At 37.6% G+C, this 27,611-nt stretch overlaps 1 protein-coding gene across 1 annotated transcript in view; it reads right to left on the bottom strand.

The window, feature by feature from the left end:
• LOC136865388 (modular serine protease) overlaps positions 1-27,611 on the bottom strand; it is a 200,649-nt gene that overhangs the window by 33,836 nt on the left and 139,202 nt on the right. Inside the window, exon 10 of the mRNA XM_067142403.2 lies at positions 22,609-22,765. Coding sequence (XP_066998504.2) covers positions 22,609-22,765 — 157 coding nt within the window. The remainder of the gene's footprint in view (positions 1-22,608; positions 22,766-27,611) is intronic.

The raw sequence follows: 27,611 nt of genomic DNA, 5'->3' as shown, positions 1-27,611 counted from the left end.
AAATGACTAGAATCATTAAATGTTGACGATTGACTCACCTTGAGCAGCATGTTGAACATATATGTTACACAGACGGAGCCGGACAAATGTGTGTAGTAGCTAAGGTGGATAGTGGGAAGAGGTAAGGAAGTGAGGGTAAGGAAGGAAGTGGGGCACTTGCGGGGGAATGGAACTATGGCGGGGCGGAAGGATGGGGTAGTGGGGGTAATTGACGGGAATGTGTATTATGGATTACTTGGAAAATCAAACTGTTTTTCGATAGTTTGGTGTTTTTAAGCCAATTGAGTAAAAATAATGTTGGGTTTCTCATAGATTTCATTTAAACTGTAACTGGGGTTGAAGTACTGATCACAATTAACACGTTCAGTACCTGCTTCTGAGCGGGACACTTGAATGCCTGGACCAGCCATTTTCATGCCCGACCCTATTGACGTGCATCACTTAATAAAATTTACAATTACTCCTAAACTATGAATGTTACAAAAATGATACTTCGTGCTTACCTCTAGTAAATATTTAGGGTGTGATATCTGGTGTCACGGGCTTCAAAATACATCTAATTTTATACAGCCTATCTGTATTTTCGGCATAATGATTACTGTCACTGAAGTGAAGAAATGAAAGAATATGAAGGAAGCGTATTCGGAACATTGTTTTAGAAAATATCGGAGTATGAAAAACAGGGTCTTCGGTCCAGTATATTTTTATATCAGGATTTTGGACTAATCGGTTTCCACGATTGCATGATCAAATTCTTTGTGAAAGGCCGGGGCGCTGCACTTATCACTTGACTCGCGTATAGATTGGTCTGCTCACACACATACTGATAAAATTCGTCATTCATGAAAATACTCACATAACTCAAAATATCCTGCTTATTTTCTATTTGAATATTTATAACTGAATTCTCTGTAAATAGTGGAACAGGTGGACAATAACTAGGATGATATGTATCAGGCACTTGACCTTCCTCTATAGGCCTATCAGATTTGGGAATCGGAATTTCCTCGTCACTCTCACTTTCACTATCTGAGTCTATTTGAGGAATAAGTTCATCACCAGAATAATCATTGTGAACAATATCTAATAATTTATCTTCCGTAAGAAACTTTGTTTTATAAGCCATTATACTACACTCGGTAAGAACGACGCGCACTGCATTGAAATCTCAAGTACCGACTTGACGCACGAGGAAGTGCTGAGATATTCCCGCTAAAACAGCTAAGATAACATGAGCCCACTCAACGCTAGGGTTATCTCAAAAAGGTAAACCAACTTCCTGCTACAACCAGTAATGCTGACTAAGGCGTAAGACCACATAGATGACGAATATAAACAGCATTGCTTAGCGCGGAACATTAAACGTCTTACGCCGTCCGCGGCCCGCAGCATAGGAGCAAGCTTAAATGTCTTACGCCGTCCACGGTCCGCAATGAGTTAATGTAACAACTTTCGATAATGTCCATAATGGGTCCCTTATTTGTTGTTTGAAGAATTTCCGTATCTTGTTCGACGTCAAGTGAATTTATGATTAGTGTCATGCATATGTTGGCCCATGGCGGAGAACTTGTTGTGCCTCATCGCGTTGACGTGTTCTGAATATCTAATCATAAAGCTACGTCCTGTTTGACCCACGTACGAGCTGCTACTGTAGACATACTGAAGTGAGTGAAAGTGGGGAAAGCTACCCTGTACGTTCTGGAAGATGCATTCTATCATGGTGCGGATAACTTTTGAATTTAAGTTACTCTGTAAAATACTATTTTTTAAAAATGTACAGGCAGTTTTGAATTAAAGGTCTGAATTTTGGTAATGAGACCAACATTGTTCTTCTAATTATGAATGATCCGTATTTTGAATTAAACACCTGAAATAACATGCAAAACTGTACCTCACGTTTCCGGGACTGAGATCTTCTAATAAGGCGAGATTTTGAAATAACCGATTTTGAATTATCGAGGTTCTGCTCTATGTAGGATTAATTTCTTAAACATTAAAAAGCAAATTAAAGCCAATTTTCTATTAATAAAAATACCAGTATCTTCAAATACTGGGGTGCGCTGATTGGATTGCAGTATTCGCGTTTACAGGATACAGTTGAGGTAGCCATTTTCCATGTATGTATGCGATTGGTTGAACTGGATATTGATTTCAAAGTAATCAATACATAAGAAGTAATGCTATTGGCTGGGTAGGAACACCACATTTACAATCAACCAATCAACGTTACAGTTTTACGTCCCTACCTTCAGTACTGCATTCCATCTATTCACATCTCACGAGGCGTTTGTTGTTTATCTTTCGTTCGTGAACCAACATGTGTATTAGTGTGCCAGTTAACTCTTCCACCAATATGGATCAAAAGAAGCGAAAGCAGGTTTCTTTAAAATTAAAATGTGAAATATTTCAGGAAGTGGGGAAAGGTGGAAAAAAAGGAGAAATAGCAAAGAAGTATGGCATCAGTCCTTCAACACTATCTACTTTTCTAAAACAGAAAAGTAAGATAGAGCAGAATATTGATGCTGATGCCCTTGGCCCACAACGAAAGAAGATGAGGACAGCAGACTATGAGGAGGTAGACAAAGCTGTTTATATGTGATTTGGCAAAATGTGGACCAGAAACATTTCTGTCAATGGCCCACTGTTATGTGAGCATGCACGATCCTTTGCACGTTCACTTGGATTTCTGGAATTTATGGGAAGTACTGGTTGGGTTCATAGGTTCCAGGAAAGATATGGCATTTCCCACAAGGTTGTAAATGGTGAAACAGTGTCCCAAAGGAAGTTGCATCTTCATGGCAGATGGAGACACTATCAGCTGCCTTGAAGGAATATTCACTAGCGGATATTTATAATGCAGATGAGACTGCATTATTTTACAAATTAATGCCGAACAACACCCTTGAATTCAAGGGAAATAAGTGTTTTGGGGGCAAAAGCTCAAAAGAATGGATAACGGCTCTTTTGTGCACCAACTCCACAGGGACGGATTTGAAGCCTCTCATAATTGGGAAGTTTGGGAAGCCAATGTGCTTCAAGGGAGTACAATATTTGCCCTGTGAATATAGGCGCAACAAAAAGGCATGGACAACATCAGTGATCTTTGAAGAGTGGCTGTTGTACCTGGAACATTGGGTGAAAGCCGAAAAGAGGAGAAATCTTCTCGTGCTAGACAATTTCTCCTCTCACAATTGTGTACGTCGCCATTTGGAGCATGTTAAAGTTTTATTTTTGCCTCCAAATACTACCTCAGTTCTGCAGCCACTGGATCAGGAGATAATTCACGTGGTGAAGCGACATTACCGAGCTCGTGTGGTCTGACGTATGCTATGTAACATTGCTTCAGAGAGACACATTAATGTCAACTTATTGGAAGCAATGCAGATGTTCAGTTAGATCACTGAAAGAAGAGGTAATCAGGAACTACTTTAGAAAAGCTGGAGTGGGTTATGGAGAAGACAACATCGCAGAAAGTGAAGAGTTGGATACAGAAACTGAGGAGAAACGGAAGCATTTGTGTGAAAAGTTGGATGTACCAACAAGTGTAAATCTTACTGATTACCATATAATCCCGAATACCACCCACCACCGAATAAGACCCACACCCTAAATTTGAGACGGCAAAATATGAAAAAAAAAAATCAAATAACAACTTATATACCAATTTAATTTCCTTCAAATATACCACAAATATAAATTCAAACAGCTTACAATTAATAAAATCATCACAAAAATCATAAATAAAATCGGTCCAATACTCGGATCATTCACAATTCACCGTTGTCACCTGAAGTTTCACCATAGGAACTATCATCGCTGGCATCTTTCCGCAAATTGTGGTCCTCACTACCGTCCACTGAATTTGAAATTCCAGATTTCTTAAAGCTTTTGGACACTAGATTGTTGTGAATGCGTGCCCATGCAGTCTTGATCCAACTTTAGGCCTCTTCAGTCGTCTGGTTGGTGTTAATGTGTGATCACCATCAGACATCCATTCGGTGTACAACTGTTTCATTGCAGTTTTGAAAGGCCGGTTCATGCACACATCCAATGGCTGTAGAATAGAATTGAGTCCTCCGGGAATTATCACAAGATCGGTTTTTCCTTTCCTTATCATATCTTTTACAGCGTCAGTTGTATGTCCTCGGTAACTGTCCAACACAAGCATGTTTCGTTTTTGTAACAAAGCTCCCGGGCGACATTGCCAACGCACTTCACCCAGTCTTCAACTAATGCAATGTCCATCCAGCCAGACTCACGTGTTCTAACATTAACACCTGATGGCAAGTTTCCTTTCGGAAGTGTTTTCCTTTTCAGAACCACATTTATGGAGGGAGTTTGGTTCCATCCGCTAATACGCACAACATTACCATGCATTGTTGCTTTTCGTTACCACCTGATCTGTAGGTTACACTTTTACAACACTTCGTATCCACTGTATTTTCCAACAGCATTTCAAAATAGACAGATGTGTGGTCAGCATTCCCAATTTGCAACAGCAAATAAGAATTTTGCTTCCTCAAATGAATAATGTGACGATGAAAGGCCGTTAATTTTTCTTCATATACCGCAGAGAGACGTTGTGAAATAGACGTACGTCTCCGAATGCACAATAATTTTCTCTGATAAAGTTTTGGATCCATCGGCGGCTTGCAGTAAAACCCTGAGTTTCAAGTTCTTTTGAGATCTCTAGTGCTTTCAACTGACACATTTCACTACAAACACCATATCCTAACTCACATTTTTCTATCACAAATATGTGGAGTCGTTCTTCAATTTCCAGAAACACTGTACTCCGCCTGCAGAACGCTCTGTGATCGCCGTTACTTTTTAGAAGTTTTTCATTCTTCTTCCGCCAATCACGAGTACACGATTTATCAATATCATACTTTCTGCCAACGACACGATTTCCGTATATTTCAGCTTCACTTACAACTTTTAAGTTTCTCACGCACAGTAAATGACCACAGATGCCATTTTGAATCCATTGCTTACTATCGAGACAGCACTTTCACGGGACAAATACGGAACTCGAATGTGAGCGAGGTAGACTTCCGAAACCAACAGTCTCAACTCTCGCGAAGTATAATATCCCGCAAGATCAGCTATTCGCGCACCCAGCATGACAGCAACACTTGTGAAACAAATGACGATTGAGCATACGCAGCAGCAGCTTTCATATTTACCCATATTCTTTGATTTACCGTATTTCATTACCTTACATTTCGCTTTTACATGCCACCGTAACCATATTGAGAAAAAATTGATCTTGTTTTCTAGAACGCAACTAAAACACAATAAGACCTGAATGTCCGTTTATATGTATATTGAGTACAGTAACCGTATTCAAATCTATTTCAATACTCCATGTAAATGTAGTAAATATGTACGAGAATGAACGGCTTGAATACGACCCACACCCAAGATTTAGAACCAATATTTTTGGGAAAAAACTGCAGGTGGTATTCGGGATTATACGGTATGTCAACTGGACTGTGATGTGTGGGTGGAAAAGGAAATCACTGAAGAAGAGAATGTGGCAGATATTATAAGTGATAGGAATCTGTGTGATGATGAGGTGGAAGAGGAAGATATGCTTCAAAGTGTTCAACAGAGTTTGACTGTTGTGCAGGCAACAAACATGGCACGTAGTCTTCAGAATTTTCTTCTGTCACGAAGTGATGTGCCAGAATCTGTGTTAAATTCAAGTGCAGTGATTGCTGACTACCTTGTATATTCATTTGTGTCTGGGAGTGTTTAGAAGAAAATCACAGACTTTTTCAAAAATTAAAGTTGAGGCAATAATGTACCGGTCCAAGGGTAATATTTGAGATGCTGAAAACTTCTTGCTAGTACCTGTACTTTATATCATTACTCGATGTAAATATATGTATCCTAATTTTTCTCTCATTTAATAAATACAATATTAAGATTTTTTATGTGTAAATTCGTGTTGAAATAATGGATTCTTCAACAGGTTTAGCAATGAGCGAGTGCTTAAGAATTGACTTATTTCAATATAACAAAATTTCACTGTAACAAATTTATTTCTGAGGTCCCCAAAATATTGTTATAGTGGTATTTTACTGTAACTGTTCTTGACAGAGTCTATCCATCTTGGTTTGGGCCTCCCTCTTGCCTTCTTTTCTTGTATCTTAGCCTCCAACACTTGTTTTGGTCTTCCCTCCTCCATCTTTATAACATATCCAAACCATCTCCATTTATTCTTCTCCAACCTATCACTCAGTTTTTCTACCCTTATCACTTGTCTGACCTCAATATTTCTTACTCTTTCTCTCCTTGTCTTTCCTATCATACTCCTCAGGAACTTCATCTCACTGGCCTGAATTTACTCTTATCTCTTGCTGTCGAAGTCCAAGTCTCTGATGCATCCATTAACATAGGGTTATAGTACATCTTTTACAGTATCTCTTTACATTTCATAGGAACTTCTCTGTTCCACACCAGGTTCCTTACATTTTGGCAGAACGTATTTCCCACTAGTACCCTTCTGCTGATCTCCCTATCCAACCTTTGCATCTTGCATTATTTCACTCCCCAAATTTGAAGTATTCAACCACCTCAAGGTTTTGTCCTCTGACACTAACGATTCCTTTTCCTTCTCTTTCTCTTCTTGTCATCACCACTATTTTGCTTTTTCTGCACTGATTTTTATACCATATTTTTCAATATTGTCATTTAAAGCTTAGTTAAATTTGCACTTCTGTACTGTTGATTCCCCATAACACTATGTCATCTGAAAACAATAATATTTTCATATCCCCTCTATATGTTGCTTTGTTTTCTTTAGAATTTCATCCATAACCATTATAAATATAAGTGGAGACAATACAGTTCACCATCTTAGTCCAGGTTGGTTTCTAAACCAATCTGTTCTCCCCACTGGAATCTGGACACAACAGGAACAATTTTTATACATTGCTTTCACTAGTTCCCTCGATTGCTTTCCATATCCTTTTCTTTCCAGGGTCTCCCACACCTCTTCTCTATTAATACTATTGTATGCCTTCTCTAGATCAAGGAATACCATCACTAGATCTTTTTCCATATTCCCATTGTTTTTCCATCAGTAATCTCATGGTAAATATAGGGTCTATCCTTGACCTGCCCTGTCAAAATCCATACTGCACTTCTTCTAAATTTCTTTCCACCCTTCCTGTCATCCTTCTTTTTATTAATCTCTCCAATATTTTGGCTATGCGTGACAACAGTGTAATTCCTTGATAATTGTTACATACCTTCCTGTCACCTTTCTTAAATACTGGTATTATTACACCTTTACACCAATCATCAGGTACTTGCTTTTTCTTCCATATATATATTAGCAGCCTGCATAACGAATGTGGACCAATAGGTCCTGCTGCCTTTATCATTTCCACACATATTTCATCCATCCCTGCTGCTTTTCCTGTTTTCATTTGTTTAACAGTCATTTCCATCTCTGCCATTGTAATGTAACTCTCCATTTCTGGATCATTCTCATTTATCACTACACTCTCTTCTGCATCATTTCACACATTCAGGAGTTTCAGGACTAAGTATTTTTTTTATTTTCCACCTCATCAATAAAATTGCTTAAGACTTCCTCTAACGCACTGATACTTTGTCATTACATTAATTTTTCATCTAAACAGTTTTATGTGGCTGAAGATGTTAATAATATACAAAACACATACCACTTTTAACCTTTTGCCTTAAGCAATTTAGTGTATCGACATGGTAGAAAATAAAAAATACTTAGTCCTGAATCTGTTTAAGTGCGATATGGACCATGAAGCTGATTTTATGTAATTCAGGAGTTTATCGAAATACTCTTTCCACCTATTCTTAATCTCCTCTGGGCCTGTTATTACATTTCCACTCTCTTCCTTCACTTTTTTGTGTAGATTTTTCTTTTCTCTTATTTTTTTTAATCAATCCATACAACATCCATTTTGTACCATTTAAATCTTTTTCTAACTCTTGTGTGAATCTCTCCCAACATTTTTTCTTTTCCACATTGACCACTTTTTTTACACTTATTTTTAATTTCCTGATAATTATACTTCTTTCTTTCCTATCTCTATTCCATTCTTTCCATGATTTCTTCTTTTGTTTAACAACCTTCCTCACCTTTTCATTCCACCAAGGTGTCTCCTTTCCCTTTACTCTCGCTGAAATTCTGCCACATATCTTCTCTGCAAAACTTACAAATACGTTTTTAAATTTGGTCCATTCTTCTCCCGCCCTTTCTATTTCTGATATAGGGATGTGCTGTTTTAATTCCTCCTGAAATTTCACCCAAGTTCTTTTATCTTTTAATTTCCATACTTTTATTTTCTTCTGTCTTGTTTCTTTTACTCTCACAATTATACCTATTTTTATTTTGCTACTAGCAACCGCCTCACTTGGCAGTGCTGTTACATCCATTAACTGTTTATAATTTATTTTCTCAAGCAAAAAATAATCAATGTTTTTGTCCTTTCTCCCCCAGGCCATATCTAGTGGTCTTTATACTATTCTTTTTAAACCAAGTGTTACCCACAGTCATTCCATTTCTCTCACAAAAATCAATCAACTTATCTCCCTCCCTGCTTTTTTTCCATATCCAAATGGATCAATCACTTCTTTTTTAACAATTCTGTCATTTCCAACCTACAAATTGAGGTCTTCCATGACTATCACTTCCACATTGGTGATTACTTCCTCAAGAGTCTCCAAGAATTCCTGTATAATTTCCTCACTGTTTCCAGTTTGGGGTGCTTAAACTTGGATGAAATCTTTCACTCCTTCCTTCCTCAGTAGTACTCTTATTATTCTGTCACTAACGTAGTCTTAAGCTATCTATATTTTCATCCAAGGTCTTGTTAACAATCACTCCTACTCCATTCTTTGCCTCAACTCCTCCATTTCAGTATAGGGTGTACCCTCTACTCATCCTCTTCACTCCCTTTCTCCTCCACTTGACCTCACTCATTCCCATCATTGCAACATTTTTTTTGTCCATAAAATCCATAAAATCAATCAACACTTCTCATTTTCCTGTCAGGATTATAACAATTATTATTCTCACCTTCATAATATTGGTTGCTTACTAAGGTAAGACTGTTCATCTACACTAAGTGAAGGGAGATCTGACACATACCAAATGGAATGAGTATGCACGATGTGCAAGAGACTAAGTGACAAATGGTGAAACACCACTAAATACATGTCCTCTTTCTCATGAACTAATTGTCCCGTTAACCAGGGATTCATGCGATATGAATCTGTGAGCTATTGCTACCAACTCTCCTTCACAATGTTTCTGAAGCAATAACAACTAGTAGTAGCATGTATGAACTCAAGAATACTATGCTGAAATTATGTGAGCAAGAAAATAAAACAGAATTTGCAGGTGCACTAAAATATAACCTATGGTGTTCAAAGCTACCTTTCTTAAAGGAGAACACAACACAAAAACACATATTTCGTTATTCATTGCTAAATATGTATTATGGAAATGTAATAACAATGGCGTTAATCCGGTGCCTCTATGTCCAAGCATTCTCAAGTTATGTGCGGAAGTAGTAACTGGTCGTGACGTCACTGCGCTGTAGAGTCTACCTGGCAGCCTTGACGCTGGGAGTAAACTCGTGCAGTCTTTTCCCCACTCCATCTGCTACTGCCGTGTTCTTCTGTTGCCAGTATTAGTGGGCTTATTTTTATTTATAATGGATGTAAATATAATTCTTCCATATCAGTATGAGCCAGAACGAACGACGTTTGCTGATGTCCATTCAGATAGCGATCTTGACATGGATATGCTAAACACTACAGGCCGTGCCGGCATGCGAATTTAGTGTAAATGTAATGAGTGTACCATCATGGATATGGATGAAGAAAGTGTATGCTGTTGTGAATTAGACAATCTGAAATCTGAGAAATTTATGTGTATAACAAGAAATCCCTCGTTTACAAGGCTTATTTTAGACCGTGAAGTATTCACAATGACAAGCCATAACATGAACTTAAAAACAAAGAACATGGGAAGGAAACGTTTACTGATAGCTTTAAATCCATCAAATAGAACTTGGCGTTTTATTTGTTACAAACAGTTCACTTTGTGGGTAAATTCATGGACTGCGATTGGTAAAAAGAACAGAGTTGTCATACCATCATGTGTTGTCAACACCATAAGGAACATATTTCCGGAACCCGATGGCACCTAGGTGGGCTTAAAGCTGTAAATGAAAAAATGAAATTAAAACAGTAGAATTATGTAAGAGTTTCTTAAGCTTGTTTGTATGATAAATATAGATAATGTATTATTTTGACATGAAGTACGGTACCTCATTTATTGTTGCGATTGAAATCGTGAGAAGTGCTTTTTGATCAGGTCGTCATTGGATGTTTTTAGGCCGTGACAGATCCATTGCTTGATCTTCAGGTGAGGCTCTACTATAGTTAGTTTGCAAGAGATTTATTTTGTTCATTATTGCCTTCTTCCATCCATCGCTTGATGCCTCATATTTGTGTTTTATCACCCAGGCTCCTGTTGATTTTGAGTACTGAGTTTTGATACCAGCTTTCAATTTATTGATGTTCCAATTATAGTCCAATGCAGCAATCACTGACCTGAGCTTTAAGCCTCTGTACGAGAAATGAACTCTGTTAGGAGCGTATTTCAAACGAAGATTGTGATAAATTTCTATGCTTCCGGTGTGAACGTTATGTTTTATATGTTCTTATATGTTTTAAAAAAGATTCTTCTAAAACTATTTTCTTCAAGGCTTCATATGAACTTGAATTTCCTTTAATCCACATTTTCTTTCTCTCTTCCTCCTCTGTTAATGTATCATGCTCACAGGATTTCCATTCACCGTTTTCTAACCACTTATGCTCATTTTTTACGTGGTGCAAAATTGACGTAAATTTATCGATTAATACAGAACTGTTTCCATTACATGTTTGTGCTGCCCACCATAAATGATTATTTATACTGGCCTTCCACACTTGAACTTCTGGATGATTTTTATCGAGAGCTTTCATCTTTTTCATTCAACTTTTTGATATGTGCCAAACATCAAATTCATCTTCAATATGAGGATACTGCGTTCTCAGTAAATACCTTACTCCTTTGTGTCTAAAGGAAGAGTTTTATATTACAATTTTCTTCCTGTACAATCTTCCTCATCGCTATTTCACACGCAGCCCTTTCAAGATCACCTTTCACCATCACTCTCTGAACAAGTTCCAAATGAGCTATGTGGCCTGTATTTATATCTATTAGTGAATACACTAAATAATTGGCTGAAAAGCCGGGAGAATCGTACTGGCCATCTCCGGCTAACCAAATGGGTTTGGCACAGCTTTTCAAACAATCAATAACATTAGTCCTTTCTTGATCCCAAGCACCCTCCACTATCGGACCAGTTACTCTATGAATAATTCTATCATATACAGTTCGTGACATCATATGCAAGTTAATGGATTTGCAGAATGACCGAAAAGGTTCAAACAGAATGCCTGACAACAATAATGCTGATGATATTAGGACAGTTGCTTCCGGTTTCTTTCCTTCCATAGGTTGAGAATACCAACGGACTTTATTACCACAATCGCAAAGTGATTTTTCACACAACATAGTCCCTTTAATGTAATGTGAAATGTTTTTCACTTTACTTTTACAAATGTAACAAATTTCAAAGAGTGTGAGCAAACTTGTCCCCACTACAAAGAAATATGAACCTGCAATATGTACATCGTCCTGGGTGTGTTCATTATCAGTATCACTAATATAACTTTCACTGTCACTTTCATCTGGTTCACAGAAACTGTCATTCAACTGTTCTCCCATTACGTCACTGTTCAAGGCTGTGCCGGAAGTTGCAACGTCGAAGTATTTTCTAGCTATTTCACTTCCTAACTCACACTGTATTTCTACACTACATTCGTGTCTGTCTGGTGAAATATTTTCACTCGTATCATTCTGAACGTCGTGTACATCATTATCGTTATCACGTTCGTTTAATACTGTGTCAACAAACTCCCTTCATCTTTTAGCCTCATACCTTTCCGTCCTGCTCTTTTTAGTTTCTGACGAGTACTCCCACAGTATATTTTGTGAAGCGGCTTCCGTATGAATTAGCATTCCTGCCTGAGAAGTATCTCCATCTGTCGACGCCAGACATCTTATTGAAGGAACAGACCCTGGCTTCAATTTCGGATCTTGCAGCATTTCTGTAGGCATCACCTTCATTTTCAAAAGTTGCGTTTCATCATAGTCTGTATTTTTAAAATGCACTGAGCACACAGTAGCTCCCTTACCAGGAGAAAAGTGTTTCCTCTTGCAAAATTGTACCCAACTGCTAAACCTTTGAGGTGACTTACTTTGATTTGTAAACCTATGGAAATGTATTTCTTTCTCTCTACACTTTTGGTTTCTACTCATTGTGTTGTTACAGCCATACACACTACAGGAAGGCATTTAGACAAACAGTCACCGCACTATTATAATAAACAACATTTCAAGTAAACAGAAGAGCGGCTGAGCGTGTACTGCAATAATCAACTGGATGGCTCGCTCAGCGCTTACAGCGCAGTGACGTCACAGCTACTCGTGTTTCCTTAGTTCACCGATCTGCGGAGCGGCGCACAGCAAAAGCAAATATATAGTTGAACACTGTCCGATACACTCTTTGATTCTGAGGCAACTTGATTTTTGAGTTGTGTTCTCCTTTAAGAAACTGAGTTACACAGCAGTAGAGTCTTTGCCACTCAATGTCGTGAAAACTTCGTACAACTGGTAAAAACATTAGTAAAAGCTGTAATTGCGTTTATTCTCAAAATCCTTTTTTATTCTTCTTGCTATTGGCTTTACATCGCACCGACACAGATAGATCTTATGGTGACGATTGGACAGGAAAGGGCTAGGAATGGGAAGGAAGTGGCCGTGGCCTTAATTAAGGCGCAACCCCAGCATTTGCCTGGTGTGAAAATGGGAAACAATGGAAAACCATCTTCAGGGCTGCTGACAGTGGAGTTCGAACCCACTATCTCCCGAATACTGGATACTGGCCGCACTTAAGCGACTGCAGCTATCGAGCTCGGTATTCTCAAAATACAGTTTTCTTAATATCAACAGTCAATAATTAATATCTTCGGAAGTATTGCACCCAGAAGCATCAAATCATTTTTAAAATCGTTTTCTCAGTGCCTATAAATGCCTATTTTGATCATAAACACATATTTTGCAATTAATGTCTATTTAACACTTTGACTACCAGGTAGTAGCCAGGGCATTTAAACCTCCAGCCCAGCCATTTCTAAAAGTCCTTGCCTGCCAGTCCTGCATTCTGCACTGTGGAACAAAAATATGTACTACTCCTATATTACGCTCTGAAATAATGTGAAAATTAGAACATACCTGGGGAAGGGATTCTAATATGATTTTAAAGTGTGATATTTGGTGTCACATGCTCCAGGGTGCAGAGGGACGCCACACTTCCTGCAGTACCACCTTGTGTCACACATGTTTTTCTCCTTGAGACTAACTCTACATCTTCTTGTAGGGTAAGGGTCAGTTCTCAGTGGTGGAAACTTGAGCAGAATATGTTCATTCAATTTACCATTCAGACATGATGGGAGATCTTTAGCAGGTGCCCTTCGTGGGGGGGGGGGCTGGTGAATGGCATGCGGTGGGGTGGATGCTAGTGATGACATGTCGGAGAGAGCTGGAGAGGCTGTTCTGACTTGGGTCAGGGCTGAGACTGGAACAGTGGCAGGAGGATTACGACCTTGCAGATAGTATCTGGAAACCGTCTGTATGAACTGTAGATAGGTAATTTTTGTCTGGGTATTGGACTTCTGGAAGAGATGGAAAGAACTAAAGAGGGTGCACTGTAGTAAATAGAAAAAACCCTTTTTTAGCCATTTACAAGTTTTTCTCATGAAGGGATACAGAGCAAGGTACTGGTCAGCTGTGTCTGTTCCATGCATGTGCTTATTGTAATCTGCAATGGATACTGGCTTCATTGTTTTTCTGCCAAACTTTGAAGTAATTTCAACCATTTCAGCAGAATGCATGGATGAAATCATTGTGATTATTTTCTTGTCCATCCAAGAGACAAGAAGAATTTCTGCATCACGTTTGAATGTCATTTCCCCTCTTTTCAAGGATTTTTGTTGGTCCTTAAGGTCCCTTGGTACTCCCCTGTTTTACAAATGAAAATATTTATAAAAACCTCCTTATCAATACAAATTTGTATCAATAAGGAGGAGAAGCTGTTCTGACTTGGGTCAGGGCTGAGACTGGGATAAGGAGGATCAATACAAATTTGTATTGATAAGGAGGATTTTATAAATATTTTCATTTGTAAAGTGATAACCGTCAATACGGAATGAGATTTATAACTTGCAACTCCCCTGTTTTGCCTGATTGTCCCACAAATGGTAGTATTCTGTTCACGTAAGGTTTTTCCTAGAGCAACACTGTTGTAATAATTATCCATGTAAACAGAATATCCTAGGCCTAAATATGGACTGAGAAGTTTAAGGACAGTACTATTCAAGCCCATTCCACTTGCATCATAAATAAGCAATTTGCAAATATACCCAGTTTTTTTTTCACACACCATCCTAACCATAATGCCATACTTAGTTATTTTAGATGGATTGTAAACTCGAAAACGTAATCGGGCTCTCCAAGCAAGCATGCCCTCATCTAAAGCAACTTTCAGTCGGGACCCTGTACATCACTGAAAACTGATCCGAAAGTTTTTCTAATATTGGCCTGATTTTATAGAGCCTGTCTGCACTGTTTACATAGTTTACACAATTAAGTATTTATTTATTTTCCACCTAGTCAATACAATGATTGCTTAAGGCAATTTAATGGTTAAAAGTGGTACATGTTTCGTATATTATCAACATCTTCAGCCACATAACACTGTTTAGATGAAAAATATATAAATAATGTCATTTCCCCTCTTCCCAAGGGTTTTTGTTGGTCCTTACGATCCCTTGGTACTCCCCTGTTTTACAAATGAAAATATTTATTTCCTCTAAAGCATTACTTTGTCAATTTATATATTTTTCATCTAAACAATGTTATGTGGCTGAAGATGTTGATAATATACGAAACATATACCACTTTTAACCATTAAATTGCCTTAAGCAATCATTGTATCAACTAGGTGGAAAATAAATAAATACTTAATTGTGAATCTACTGAAGTGCGATACGGACCATGAAGCTGATTTTATGTAATAGTTACTGCTATCGCTAAAATGTAAAAACATCATGATACTCTCAAATCCGTTCCTGGACATTGTCTTGGAAAATACAGGCGTTGAAAACACGGGATCTTCGGTCCAGTACATTTTTAGATCCGGCTTTTGTATAATTCCGGTAACTCACATCAAACCAATAAACTGTTTCATTTTGATCCTTGACACAGGTTTCCAAGTTTGACAGATTGAATATCTAGTGAATGGACATGGTGCGCTACTGATGGTCTGCTGTGCATATAAGTTCTGCTCACAAACAAACGCAAAAAACTGTCACTGATAAATATATTTAAAAAAGACATTATATCTTCACTGTTTGGAACCTCTACATTTAGGCCTACATTTCCTAAAAACTCAGGTAATGGGAGAGAAAAGTTCGGAGAGGTGTCAGATAGAGCAATACTGTTTGATATTTCAATATTATCGCGCACTGTTGTTTCGTCCTCGTCACTTTCACTATCTAAATCTGGGATGAGTTCATCACCTGAATCATCATTATAAATCATTTCAACAGCCTCTTCAACAGATATAAACATACTGCTGGCCATATGTGTCTTGCTAGTGGCACTAACACAACAACACTGGAGGCAAGAGCACGGGCTTGGAATGTGCCGCGAAAGAATTTTTTTTTGCTGGATGATTCTAGGCGTGAATTACTGTTTTGACATATGTTAATGAAGGTCAGAATATTCATCTAACTACCATCTATCAAAGAATGAAGGAATTGTGACCCGCAGTGCGGTTTTTACTTGAAATTCTCACACAAGTTCTTATCCGCCTTAAGGCGGATGCGGGAGAATACACTGGCGGAATGTTATCCGCCTTAAGGCGCCTACGGAATTCAATGTAAGTAATTAAAACATGTTTAATGTTTAAAAAGGTTTATAACCCCTTTTGCTTCAATATAATCTCATTGCTATCAACAAGAGTTTCGACCCTATTGTACTGGGCCATCTTCGTCAATATTACAGTGGAACCTTGATTATCCGTTCCCGAAAACTACGTTTTCCCAGAATATGCATTCAAATTACGTGGTCCTGTGAGCATCGTAATTAAATCATGCTATAAAAATCCCACATTATCTATTCCTCGAAGAAATGATTTCCCAGATCAACCATTTAGAAATTTCAGTCCCATCGACGCAAAGTCCTTGATCAATCGTTTTGTAATAAACTGTATCTCATGAACGGACAGCCATGACTTTCTTATGGATCTTGGCATTAACTCCCTGTCATTGCGCTAATTAGAGCAAGTACTGTACTGGCAAAGTGATTGGCGGTGAACTTTCATACGGGACCATCTTAGCATCGCATTCGGGTGGTAATGTTTAGAGAATCTCGGAAATCATAAAGCAGAGAGTGGCCACAACAATTGTAAGGAGACAGGGTACATTTCGACAACTCTACTTGAAGACGGAATGAGTTTCGTCAAATGTTTGCACTTATAAAACATTCACATTATGTCCAGGGTCAATGTTTATATTTTTAATTTTTTTCGATCGTACTGCCGAACAGGTTTTCGGCACTTTCGTCAGGGCACTGTAGAGCAGAGTAACTGGGCTTTTAGGCAGTGAATCGAAACTGCTCCTTCCTAACACAAATTTAGTATTTTTATATTATCATACATGATTATGTTATTAAGACCAGAAGAGATGTTGCACCTCACATTAAAAAGAAAGCCATGGGAGGTCTTGGGATTGTCTACTACTGTTTTGGTCCTAATGTAAGACTGGGAATTTTACATTTTCGTGTTAAAATGCCAAAAATTGCAGTCATTTTATTTGGGTATGTTACATTTCAATGGTTTGTATCATTTCCAACTTGTACCGACACGTGCAGTGAGCTCGCTTTCCAGATTACCTCAAGGTCATGCATAAACATAATTTCCAAAGTTTTGATGATTTTTTTTCCTCTTTCCAATTTGATTGGATTAGTGATGGGCAGAATTGAACAGAATGCATTCGAGAACTTTTGAGAATCGATACTAACATTCGAAACCATGTTTCCAGGTTCAACATAACCTTTAAAAGTCGATGTAGGCCTAATTTACGCGGCACAAGATTTCCAGAAACTGACTACAAACATGTTGGGCGCTTTTGTATCTAATGTGCTTTATTTTATTAGATGAGAGAATTAACTACTTGTGGTCGATTGTCGTTTGGCTTGGCGTTATTAGATTTTCGAAGAGTTTGGCTAATCAATGTTGCTGAACGGGAAACTAACAAAGATTCCCCTGTAAAACTGAATATACAGTATCGAGATTTTGAACTCGTGTACCAGTAATTAATGCGGTTTCGCGGTCTAACATGCCTGCCTCTCATCCAGAGGGCCCGGGTTCGATTCCAACCAGGTCAGGCAATTTTACCTGGATATAAGGGCAGTTCCAGTTCCACTCAGCCTATGTGATTAATTGAGGAGCTATCTAATGGTGAGATGGCAACTCCGATCTTGAGAGCCAGGAATATAGCCCGAGAGGATTCGTCAAACTGACCAGGCGTCACCTCGTAATCTGCAGGCCTTCGGGCTGAACAGCGGTCGCTTGACAGGCAAAGGCCCATTGTGGCTATAGTTTGGTTTGATTTAAGAGTTTTTGTAAGATTATAATCACACATATTTCATTTTTGTGGTGTTTAACCAAATTTTTGATGGTTTTCATTCATTCCCGGATTTTCCGTTTTCCCTGTCGTATGTTTTATTTTTATGGTCCCTTGAAAAACGGAGAATCGAGGTTCCACTGTACTAGTCTAGTGTTGGTTTTGTGTGTCTACACACTGGTATACGAGGTACCTGGTAATAATAATAATAATAATAATAATAATAATAATAATAATAATAATAATAATAATAATAATAATAATAATAATAATAATAATAATAATAATCGTATGGCCTCAGCTACCATTTGCAGACATTTCGATTTGACGCCATCTGGCTGTCTGCTCGTCAATTTCGACGTTCCGGTTTACTCTGTCTGCCATCTAGCGGACCTAGAGTAAACCGGATCTCTCTTGGGCGTCTATGGCTGAGATTTAATTAATTTTGTCGGGTAAATACCAAATGTATCACCAGAGTTCTTTTACATGCCGACATCGTACGACATGGAGTGTCGAATGGACTTTTTTCCGCCCTTCAAAAATCCGACTACCTCTGCCGGGTTTGAACCCGCTATCTTGGGATCCGGAGGCCGACACTCTACTTTATACGGAATATTTAGACGGATCACTCCACTAGATCAGAAGGCCACCTATTCATACTGCGAGTGTCTCCATGCATATTCTTATCAATAATTACAACTTGAGGACCAAAGATGTCCATCACATATATGTCAATTTTTTAATACCAACACTAACGCAAGATCTGAACATCAAAGGACATAGGAACAAATATCTACTAGTATGTCAGAGGAACATTTTTAATGTGTTATTTTAACCTCCCCTGTTTTAACTGTGCAGTGTTTATATTATAATGTACTATTTTACATCAAGCCCACATTTTTTCTTATGAGGATGAGTGACCCCAATAAATTTTAGACCGAGCTCGATAGCTGCAGTCGCTTAAGTGCGGCCAGTATCCAGTAATCGGGAGATCGTGGGTTCGAGCCCCACTGTCGGCTGCCCTGAAGATGGTTTTCTGTGGTTTCCCATTTTCACACCAGGCAAATGCCGGGGCTGTACCTTAATTAAGGCCACGGCCGCTTCCTTCCACTTCCTAGGCCTTTCCCATCCCATCATCGCCATAAGAACTATCTGTGTCGGTGCGACGTAAAGCAAATAATAAAAAAAAATATAAAACATTTTAGATGCATGTGCAAGCAACATCAATTTGAATAGATTTATATGTAACCACAAATATATTATGGCAACAAGTCAAGACATACTAATTGAACTATATTTATGTTATTGGTGATTGTAATTTGCATGTAATATATTTTCCATTATGAATTAAGGCTGAAGATGACCCAATACAATAGGGTCGAAACTAGTCCCGATATGAAATAAATAATAACAATAACATCAAAATAATGGTATTGAATAGGTGGACCTTCCCATCCTTGTTGATAGTGTTCAGTCGTCAGTATGGACCAAAATGAAATTCCTTTCATATAATTAGCTCACTGGTCAGAAAAGAGTAACCGGCCACTTATGCTCGTCACAACAGACCAGACTATGTGGTACTCTTCGTCTTCTGCTATGTGCAATTAGTGTGCAGTCAAATGACGAAACATAGGCGACTTTCTACAAGGAAGTATCTGTGATGCACACTGAGTTTCTTTTTCTTCTTTGATGGTGTTGGAAAGTAGTTGTGTTTTATATGGAGTTGAGATTTTTGTACACTGCCATCTATCAGATTATTGTTGAAGGCCAGAGAGCTGTTGCTAGTAAGGCAGTATAGAGCCTTCAGGACCAAATTCAGGATGATTCTGCTAAAGAATCCAGGTTGGGATGTTGTAAAGTAAACAAAATATGTCTTCTGCAGAACTTGTCCAGTCACAACATTAGAGCTGTCATTGGTGGAAACAGCCTCATTTAAGTCTTACTTGATCACATCCTGTGAGGTTAAGAGGATATTCCCTGGATTTAGAAATTTTCTGACTGAAACAAGACATAAATGTACACCGGAAAACATTTAAAAATGTACAATAGTCCACTTAAATGTAGCTGGAGAGTAAGGTGGTTCAGTATAGTTTCATTCTATATTCACAGGATTTAGATCAATAGCAATTAGCAGTTCCAAATACAGTAAAACCCATATTTTACATTGTTCAAGATAATGTAAATTTTAAGTAGCACAATATGGGGCGGAGTGCTGGCCAGTCACAAAAAGACATGAACAACATCTCCATGTCATGGAAATGAGGATGCTTCGACGGCCTCTGGTATTCACTAAATTAAACCATGTAAGAAAGCAGAATGTCAGAGCAGCATTTGGAGTACCTCCAATTACCAATAAAATGCAGGAGACTCGCTTGAGATGGTATGAACATGTATTGAACAGCTGTAGTACCCTCAGTTGCAAAGATAGCAATACTGTAGATTTGAAACCTGACGACCGTCGACCATGGGGATGGCCAAGGAAGAGATGGCTTGATGCACTACAGGAGGACATGTGCTTGGTGGGCATTACTCCAGTTGATGCCATATATTGGAAGCGCTGGAAAGCGAAGTATAGAAAAGCAGACCCTGCAATTACACGAGATAAATGCTTGGGAAAAGAAGATGAAGACAAGTTAATACAAATTCTTATAGTGCCTTATTATTTGACTTGATGCAGCTCTCGATGCCACCCTATCATGTGCTAACCTTTTCATTTCTACGTAACTACTGCATCTTACATCTGCTCTAATCTGCTTGGCAAAAGAAGAAGACAAGTTAATACAAATTCTTATAGTGCATATTTGAACATTTTCAAACTGCCTAAAACAGGATCTTTAATCGATGGTGATACATTAGGCTAACACATGCATCTGACAAGCAGAAGAAATTACTGATTATCAAATATATCTGACATGAAGTGAACCATAAATGGATAGCTTGATGATATGTTGTAACTGATGCAGACATAACTGTAATATTTCATTCATAAAAAGAAGGAGCAGAAAGTGGAGAAGGAAGCTGATAACCTCCGGTGTGCTCCTGTGGAATTCTTCACTTAGTAAATGTGTTTAACAGGACAAAAACAGAATTATTTAAATCTTATGGCAGTAAGATCATGCTATATAACTGTGTTGTGAACAATGGTCATCCATTTTATATGTGGTAATGAAAGGATGATGGAAAATAATATACAGGATCTGGCAATAAGATCGCATGATTTTAGAAATTAAAAAAAATGAAGATGTAGGCCTACTTAAATGTATGTTGATATTTATTTTTCATTGAAAAGAAACATTGTTGCCATTTAACAATGACCAGGAACAGCAACTGAGTTTTGAAAATATCACCCTCCAAATGATGTCCATTGTTTCTCATGCACAACTCGAGCCTGCTTCTGAAGTTTCCCATAGCGCGCTGTACCATGTCTTCGGGTATCACCAAAACTTTCATGATAAATTGCTTCCTTGAGATCATTTGCTGTGTGGGGTTTGGCCTTGTGAACGTCTCCTTTAAGGTACCTCCAATGAAAATAATCACACACACTGAGATCAGGTGAATGAGCAGGCCATGGAACATCACTACGTCAGGAAATGACATGTCCAGGGAACATATGATGTAAAAGTGCATCTGCACAGTTCTGGTGCCAGGAAGTTGCTTAACATTGCAATGTAGCAATCTGAATTCACTGTAAGAGTATGACCATCCTCATCGAAAAAGTATGGTACAATTATCCCAAAGCTGCTCACACCACACTGTCACACGTACTGTGAAGGGGACGCCCAGGCAAAATGTGTGTACTCTTATCTGACCAGTATTGAAAGATCTGCTTATTCACATAACTGGAAAGATGGAAATGTATCTCCACTCATTATGATAATTATGTAATCACTCATCATTTCCAGCATTCTTACTAAGAAAGCTCTTCAGTTCTCGTAATCACGAGAACTCAACTTCTGCCAGCCACCCGTTTGTAAGGGTAGAACTTTAAATCTTTATGCATGATTCTCTCACTGACTGTTCAGAAAGATGCAGAGCAGCGTTGTGACAAATACTCAAGGCTGTTCTAATATGCTTGCCTCACTGCCTGGGTGTTCTGAGGCATACGGGCAGTTCTTGGCTTTCCTGTTGATTTCTGTTAGGTGCCTATGCAGTTGTTCTAAAATTGTTAACCCACAGCAATATCGTGTTGCACCTGGGAACTCAGCCTTGTGGATCCGCATTGAAATGTTGCCAGAATCTTCGCTGCATAACAGTTTTTGAGTCACCTGTCTTAGAAAACGTCTCCACAGAAAATGCCCTATGCATAGCATTCCTCACTTCCATCACACATAAAATGGCATGGAGAGTGGAGTTCATCCCCTCCTCTCCTGTCTGCATGCAGCTCTCCTAACTGAAGCTACAACCAGTCTAAAAAGTCACATCTTTTTGCCAGACCCTGTATGATGATGATGACGATGACGACAAAAACAACAACAACAACAATAATAATTTAATAGGGTATAAAACTTGAAACTCCAAGTAACTCCACTAGATAGAGCTCTAATCGCTGTCCCTCGATATCTCACAGAGTGTCGCGTATTGTCTCTATTGTATTTGATTTTATCAAATGCAACACATTCACACAACATCTACCAGTTTGTTCATTCCTAAAATGATTTCTTTCAATTAATTTAGGATGCTCTACTGCCATTATTATTTCCTCTCTATAATATATTAAAATTTTAATTCAGAGCATTCAAAATATACCATTTCTGAATCCTGCACAGAAAGTAGTGTAAGTCACATATTTCTTGAAGTCCCTGGGTTGCTCTTGGATACAGCGCTCGTCACCTGCAATCTGCAGCCTTGTCATGCGCAGTGTGTCACTGAAAGTATCATTCTCATTCACTCCCCAGCCAACAACCTGTAACAGATGTGTACAGTATAATAACTTATTATGTCACATAAGTTGATTTTGAATAAAATAAAGCTACTTATATTTACTAGATTATTTTGGGTGCAGGAGAGGAAACCTTAGCTTAGGGGAAGAAATAATAATAATAATAATAATAATAATAATAATAATAATAATAATAATAATAATAATAATAATAATAATAATAATAATAATAATAATAATAATAATAATAATAATAATAATAATAATAATAATAATAATAATAATAATAATAATAATAATAATAATAATAATAATAATAATAATAATAATAATAATAATAATAATAATAATAATAATAATAATAATAATAATAATAATAATAATAATAATAATAATAATAATAATAATAATAATAATAATAATAATAATAATAATAATAATAATAATAATAATAATAATAATAATAATAATAGAGTGTGACCTCCAGATAGGCCTTGTGTAGGTTTTTTGAGTTGATGCCATACAGCCAATCTGCACGTCTGTGAGGATGATGCTCAACATAAGATGAGTTCTAATGTTGAAAATGACACAAACACCCAGCCCCTGAACCAGAGGTATTAACCAATGAAAGTTAAAATTCTCGACCCAGCCGGAAATTGAACCCAGGATCAGTCAGACCAAAGGCCAGCATGCTAACAATTAAGTGATGGGGTTGGATTTTGGTGAAATGACTTCCATCCCCAATTCACAGAAAAACCTAGTGGCCTACACTGTAATATAATGTCATATAATTAACACAATCAGAACCATCAATAATCATGTTCCGCCTTTGTATTTTATGTGTGCAAATTTCATCAGTACGAATATGCATATATGTGACAGCATTGTCATTTCATAACAATTATCTACTTTTGTTATGGCACCAAAGATCTAGAGTGATGAACAGTGGCATGTATGAATCCTGCTGATAAAATAACATGTCCTGACTGAGTGACAGACTGACTGATTCACTGATTCGTCATCGCCGACCCAAAATTTTGGGGATACATTTACATTACAGTGAACATGCTCACTAAGGAAAGATTTTTGGATATTCTACTGTTAAGGGGGTGAAAAGGGGGATGGACTTTTCAAATGAGTAAATCTATATCTCAAATTCTGAACAGTTTAAAGACATGAAAAGTGGTACTTGGAATATCCTTTAAAAATAAAAAAACTGTATTTTTTATTTTATGAAAATCCACTTATTGGGGGGGGGAGGGTAAAAATAAGTGAAAATGGGGTAGAATCCCTTTTATGAGGATCCTTATATCTCAAAAACTGAAGATGTTAGACATAAAAATTGGTATATGGAATCTTTTTGTTTCCGGAAAATCCACTTAAGGGGGTTAGAAGTGAAAATGGGGTGAATTTTTAAAATTACTACATTTCAAAAACTAAACAGATTACAGGCGTAAAAACTGGTATTTGGAACATCCTTTAAAAACAATAAAACACATATTTTTTTGTTTTCGTAAAATCCACTTAAGACGGGGCTGAAAAAGACTGAAAATGGGGTTGAATCCTTTAATTGGAATACTTATATCTCAAAAACAGAATATGTTACAGATATGAAAATTGGTATTTCAAATCTCCTTTAAAAATAAGGAAACATATATATATTTTTTTTTTTTTGAAAATCCATTTATTGGTGGTGGTGATCAGCAGCGGGGGGTCGGGGTGTAAATGGAATGAAAAGGCACATGGCTTTTAGTGCCGGGATGTGTCCCGAAGGCTTCAGCTCACCAGGTGCAGGTTTTTGATTTGACTCCCGTAGGCGACCTGCACGTCGTGATGAGGATGGAATGATAATGAAGACGACACATACACCCAGTCCCCGTGCCAGGGAAATTAACCAATTATGGTTAAAATTCCCTACCCTGCCGGGAATTGAACCCGGGACCACTGTGACCAAAGGCCAGCATGCTAACCATTTAGCCATGAAGCCGGCCGGGGAGAGGTAAAGGACCAACAATAGGCTGAATTCCTTTTATGAGGATACTTATATCTCAAAAACTGAAAATGTTAAAAACGTGAAAACTGGTATTTGGAATCTCCTTTCACCAAGCTCGATAGCTGCAGTCGCTTAAGTGCGGCCAGTATCCAGTATTCAGGAGATAGTAGGTTCGAACCCCACTGTCGGCAGCCCTGAAAATGGTTTTCCGTGGTTTCCCATTTTCACACCAGGCAAATGCTGGGGCTGTACCTTAATTCAGGCCACGGCTGCTTCCTTCCCACTCCTAGCCCTTCACTGTCCCATGTCGCCATAAGACCTATCTGTGTCTGTGCGACAAAAAGCAACTAGCAAAGAAAAAAAAAAGAAAAGAAAGGAATCTCCTTTAAAATAAAGAATGAAAAGAATTGAAAAATTGGGTAAATTATTTAAAAATGAGTATATCTACTGTATATCTGAAAAAATAGCATGTTCCAAATGTTAAAATTGGTATTTGGAATCTCCTTTCAAAATAACAAAACACTTTTTTTATCTCAGAATATCCACTTGATAGAGGTGGGTGAAGAGGACTGAAAAAGAGGTTGAATCCTTTAATTGGGATACTTCTATTTAAAAAACTGAGTATGTTACAGATGTGAAAATTTGTATTTGGAATCTCCTTTAAAAACAAAGAAACATGTATTTTTTGTTTTTGAGATATACTCATTTAAAAAATGTACCCAATTTTTCAATTCTTTTCACCCCGTAAGTCATTTTTCCAGAAACAAAAAAATATGTTTCTTTATTTTTAAAGGGGATTCCAAAGACTAATGTTTACCTCTGTAACATCTTCAGTTTTCAAGATATAAATATTCTCATGAAAAGAATGGATTTTCCAAAAACTTAACATGTTCCTCTTAATGCCCGTCAAGTAAATTTTATAATCTCCTATCTCTTCCTCGTTATTTCCCCTTACCTGAATATCGTTAACTCCTAACACATCCAGATGCATCCATTTTGCTGACTCAGTCAGTTTTACTTTCTTTTTTCCATAAGCCCCATTAATACTGATAGCTCCACATCAAATTCCATTTCATTTGCCAAGTTGTTTTCAAGGAGTCCCTCACCTGTCAAATGGGAGAGTAACTCCGTTACTCCCATAGGTCCGAGGCTTGCTTAAAACGTTCTGAGCATGCTCGATGAAAAATTCTGTGAAGCAGAATGCTACCCTTACTTACACATAGTCCACATGAGGATATCTCCTCTAACAGGTTAGAGACCAATGGTAGATTGTGTAGTCCTAGCCGCCTGAGCACAAGGAGGGCCATGACTCAGAATATGTCCAAGATACCCACTCCCATTCCATAGCAACTGGTATCCCGACTCTTGGGACCATTTACTAGGCCACTCAGCCATTGCCCATGATTCAAGAACTAGAACATGACTACAGTAACCCACATCACGAACCATAATTCACAAGAATTCATTCTCTGGGAAATTTACCTCATTTCCATTAATGAGTATGGAATGATGGGGTCTATCTGGAATTAGCATAAGCAATTTAGCATTGACAGTTTTGTATCGACAAAAAAAAAAAAAGAAAAAAAGGCACCATAACCAGGCAAGCAGTGTACTTCATATGGATGGAAGAATGACGCCATTTTGGTAATACCAATATAAATGGTCCGTTATTGGTATTATAAATTTATTCATTCGGGACAAATATTTTAGGTTCCCTATGGAAATCAACATCTATATTGCCATTTTGGTGGGCGAAAAACGAATGCTTTTGGAGGATGTTGATGTTGGACATATTAGACCTATAAATAGGGACTGTAAACAAAACAACGGCAAATAATTTTACTGGAAAGACATTAATTATAATTCTGAACACTGCAGAAGAGAAAATTATTTATTTCGATTTGTCACAACTCTATCTCCCCTGTGGGTGGAGTGAAAGGATGCATTTCATTAGCTGTATTCTGTGCATGTAGTAAGAAGCTACTAAAGGGGAACATCCAAAGAATCTGTACTCGCTCTCTCATCTTCTAAGCCCCGAAATATCCATGAAGTCTGCCAAGCTCTGAAATAACTCAAAACCTACTTTGTAGTTCAAATATTGTAGATCAAACATTTGCAGAACTTTGGAAATATGCAGCAGAACCAGTGACAATATTACACCAATGCATAGTAAAATCTGGAACAAAGAAGAACTACCAGAACATTGGACTACAGCTATAACACATCCATTGCACAAAAAAGGAGAGAAATCAAATCCAGACAACTATAGAGGAATTTCCATTTTGGACTAAACAAATAAAGCCATGTCAAGAATTTAATACCATCGTTGTAAAGATCAAGTTGAACTGGAACTAGGAGAATACCAAGAAGGATAAGGCCTTGGAGAAGCTACCCACAACAGATAATCACCTTAAAATTAGTAATGGATGTCTACAAAAGAAGGTAAAAACAACAAGTCATAACCTTTGTACACTTCAAAAAAATGTACAATTGTATCCACATATCTTCAATAATGAACATACTAAGGAATTTTGGACTTCATCCCAAATTAATAAAACTGATAAAATTAACCCTGACTAACACCAAATCCAAAATAAAATTCTGAGGAAAAATATCTGAGCCATTTACAATTAAAACAGGGTTAAGACAAGGAGATGGTTTATCACCATTAGTTTTCAACTGTGCTCTAGAATACATGGTGAGGGAATGGTACAAGAAAAATCCTAAGAACATAAATATTGGAACCAAGAAATATCAAATAAAATTGCTTGGGATTTGCAGATGACTTAGCATTACTAGCTAATAATCCAGAAATCAAATAACAAGTATACAAAATATAACACAAAAAAATAGGACTCCAGATATCATTCGAAAAGA

This window comes from Anabrus simplex, chromosome 1 (genome assembly GCF_040414725.1).
Source record: "Anabrus simplex isolate iqAnaSimp1 chromosome 1, ASM4041472v1, whole genome shotgun sequence".
In the NCBI taxonomy this organism is placed as follows: domain Eukaryota; kingdom Metazoa; phylum Arthropoda; class Insecta; order Orthoptera; family Tettigoniidae; genus Anabrus; species Anabrus simplex.
Note: the sequence above shows the minus strand (reverse complement) of the source record. Positions and strands in the feature narration are given on the sequence as shown.